Source organism: Populus euphratica, unplaced genomic scaffold, assembly GCF_000495115.2.
Source record: "Populus euphratica unplaced genomic scaffold, PopEup_1.0 scaffold67.1, whole genome shotgun sequence".
Taxonomy (NCBI): domain Eukaryota; kingdom Viridiplantae; phylum Streptophyta; class Magnoliopsida; order Malpighiales; family Salicaceae; genus Populus; species Populus euphratica.
Window position 1 is genome coordinate 1,077,833 of NW_011499914.1, and position 3,821 is coordinate 1,081,653.

The window sequence follows — 3,821 nt, forward strand, 5'->3', positions numbered from 1 at the left end:
AAAACATTATTGCAGAGATTATTTTGTATAACTAGCATCAATAAATCCTATATATATTGTATTTTATATTATAGTGATTATTTTTCATAACCAGCATGAATCAAATCATATATCTATAATATTTTATATTGTAGTAATTATCTATGATTCAATAATTATCTCCTTAACATATTGCCTCTTTAATATCAGTTCTGATGTTCTATGTTATCGTCACATGTAAACCCTTATAATTATTTTTTAATTTTTTTAAAAAATATATGTTAAAACATGAGTAAAAATTGGATAGCAACACTGCATTTATAAAAATTGACCTTCAGCCCCGATAGAAGTTCAAAGCATAATAGGATACGTTTAATGTTCTGCATGCTATGTAAAGAATCTGAACTGAACACAAGGGTGTCATCCGCAAACTGTAATTGAGATATGACAAGCTCTGAATTACCAATATTTATACCCGAAGTCAAACCCAAATCACAACCACCTTATAACATACAACTCAAGCCCTGGACTGCAATGTTGAAGAGAAATGGAGAGAGAGGGTCTCCTTGGCGCATGCCTTTTGCTAAGTAGAATTCTTTCGTGGGAGACCCATTAACAAGCATAGACATTTTTGTTGTTGATATACATTGTATAATCCACCCTCACCATCTATTATCAAAGCCTATATTAGCCATGATTTCATTAATATATTTTTATAATACTAAATCAAAGCTTTATGAAAATCTAATTTTAAAAGATAACTTTTACTCTTTTCCTTTTTGATGAAAGAAAAGATTTCATTTGCAATCAAGAGACTGTTTAAAATTTGTCTCCCTTTGATAAAAGCATTTTGATGATGAGAGATGATCTCTGAGATAACATGTTTCAACCTGGTTGCTAAAATCTTTAAGAAGATCTTGTATAGGCCGCCCACCAAACTAATAGGTCTGAAATTTGATGGCTTGTTAGCACCTTTAATCTTTGGAATAAGAGTAACAAAGGTGTTATTGATACCTGCAGGAAGGAGATTAGTCCGATAGAATTCATCAACCATCTGGATAATATCCTCACCTATAATGTTCCATGCTTTCTTGATGAAAAGGAAGTTAATACCATCAGGACCTGGAGCTTTATTTCCATCACAATCCCGCACAGCTGCTGTAATCTCTTCTGCAGAAAATGGCAACTCAAGAGCAGCCGAGGATGAAGGCTTCAGCCTTGAGAATTCCAAATTTGTACATGAAGCTCTAGGTCTGTTCTGGTGGGAGTATAAGTTGCGAAAAAAGTGAAAGACAGCTAGCTTCACATAAATTGGTTTAGATAAGATATGTCCATCATCCTCCAGGCAAGCAAACTGATTCTTTTTCTATCTTGTTGTTGCAGCTAAATGAAAGAATTAGGTATTTTTATCTCCAAGCTTACACCACTGAATTCTTGACTTCTGATGCCAGGTAGACTCTTGAGCTCTATACAGGATTTTAAGTCGGGAGGCAATGAAATTACTTCTAATCAGTTCATCAGCAGTCAAGACCCTGCACTTAAATTCTTACACAACCAATTTCTTACTCAAATTCTTTCAAATCATAGGATTTATCATAATCATAATATTGAGTTACAATTTTTAAACTTTAATTATAATTTTATTATTAAATTTAAAACTTTTTTCTTTTCAATAATACCTCTCAAAAAACATTTTAGCGTGTTGTTCTACGTCATCCCCTGACAGTTACTAAAAAAAAAAAGAGGGAGTATAAGAAGGCAGTGGATAGAAGACTTTGCTTAGTTTCTATGTCTCTAAACAGTCCCTCTATCCCCTATTTATGTAAGAGATATGGAAAACCGTTACTGCTAGAATTAAACTCTGCCATTTTAAATCGTGAAACAGAAATAAATTTTGCCATTTAAAACCATTAAACACGACACATATTCTAGACGCTTTAAGGTTAATATCTAATGTTAAAAAAAAATAAAAATACCCAGGTATTAAACAAGAGAAAAAATGATCAACAATGTATAAAACCTGATAAATTCATTGTTGGTGAAATGGGGATATTGAAATCGAGATCATGCATTAATTATTCAGCTTCGTTTAATCTGAAGATGATCCTAAAAGAAGAGAATTTTGAGAGGAAACAAGTACAAACTCAATTTTTGGACAATACAACAAGAATTTGATACGATGTTATTAGTTCAGAACTACACAAACCCAAAATGAAATGGCAATCTAAACAATAACAGTCCAGCCCATCATTACGTAGGAATAATGAAACAAAACAAGATAAAATCCTAGAATACCGATTTTACGGAAGTGATAGTCTGTATCAAAGTGAGGATCAGGAGGATAGCTGCTACAACAGTTCCCGTACCTCTCCAAACATGGGCGAAATATCCAAGTTCCAAGGTTGCCTTCAGACGGTTCCAGCGATTCTCATAGTGGAGATTCATATTCTTACAGATATCATCATAATAAGCGGAAGTGTCGCCAATATTTTCGTTAAGCTTGTTAATCATATTTGAAAGTGCGGCATCGTCACCTAGCCAGTGGAGGATGATTCCCTTTCCAACTAGCAAATCCACGTCTTCTGCACTGTTGATAAGATGGTCCAGAAACTTAATGTAACTGCATATGTAAGCTTCAAACGGTTTGTAGCACTGCTCCAGGGCCATGATATTTCGTACAAAACGTTCGAAGCTGTAATCAACTTCCAAGCATGGTATTTCCAACTCTCCTTTCTCAAATCTTATGTTAAGCAAGCATTCCTTTCTGGCGACCCGAAACCTCACTCCTGCCTTGCGAAGCATGACGGCGCTATATTTCAGCTTGATATTATCAAAAGTAAAACGTCTCACATTGACTCCATCCAGCATTAAATTCCTAAGTAAATCAGTGAAGTGCCTGCTTCTCTGTACTTTCGGGTCGTTGTGTACCTCATCTGAAATCCCATACTTTCCCAAATGAGAGGTAGCAAGACGAAGAAAAGGAAAGCTTGGTAACTCTTGGAGAGCGCTAATGACCTCGTCATATATTTCCTGAATAATGAAGAAAGGTTGTTGGCTTTAAAGTAGCTTCAAGTCTTCTTTTATGTCGGACATCATCCAAGGCTCTAAATTCTTACGACCAGCTCCATCACCATTTGACTCCCTTATAAACTCAATAATGAAGACGGCATCCAGCAGGATCATCAGTATGAAATCCATGCTCCCAATTTCGTTGAAGTTCTTTGAATAATATTGTCGGATATTCTTTTCTTTATTCCGAATGATGTTCACAAGATCTATAATTCTCTCGTCACTCATCCTATTCCCTTTAAACTCTCTAAAACATATCAATTTCTCCCTTTTCATGATCTCTAGTTTGGCATCGCCGTGGTGAAGAGGACCTATTGAAATCAGTTGTGGAGTGTAGGCTTCCGGTTTTACGTTTCTAAGCAAATTGGGCACCTTGTAGATACAGCACTCAGACAGGTCCTGTTGAGGTGTGCACGAATTCACCATACTGTTAAGCCGTGTCACAATATTTCTAGTCATGTCATAATCTTCCCCATTTGATGCTCTTGCTCCTTCAAATTCGTTATTCATTCCTGAAGCACATGCAGTACTGAGTTTAACCATTTCCAGTCTGCAGGTCCAGGGAAACAAACCAAGAATGAATGGAAGGGGTATATATATAGTTCAATTTAGTTTTTTTTTTTTTGAGATATATATATGTACTAATATAGTAATTTCAGTGTTATTTCACAAAATCAAGGCATTTTTTATTCATGACATTTTATGTTCATGAATTTAGTCACACCAATCATAAATATTTAAAATTTAAAAATTTCAAGTTACATCTTTTTTAT

At 34.9% G+C, this 3,821-nt stretch overlaps 1 protein-coding gene across 1 annotated transcript; it reads right to left on the reverse strand.

The window, feature by feature from the left end:
• Positions 1-399: 399 nt before the first annotated feature.
• LOC105134452 (UPF0481 protein At3g47200-like) lies at positions 400-3,591 on the reverse strand. The gene is made up of 4 exons (XM_011038858.1): positions 3,103-3,591; positions 2,275-3,009; positions 994-1,237; positions 400-410 (listed from the first exon to the last, which is right to left on the reverse strand). Exons 1-4 carry the CDS (start codon positions 3,589-3,591, stop codon positions 400-402), a joined length of 1,479 nt encoding a protein of 492 aa, XP_011037160.1.
• Between the last annotated feature and the right edge of the window lie 230 nt (positions 3,592-3,821).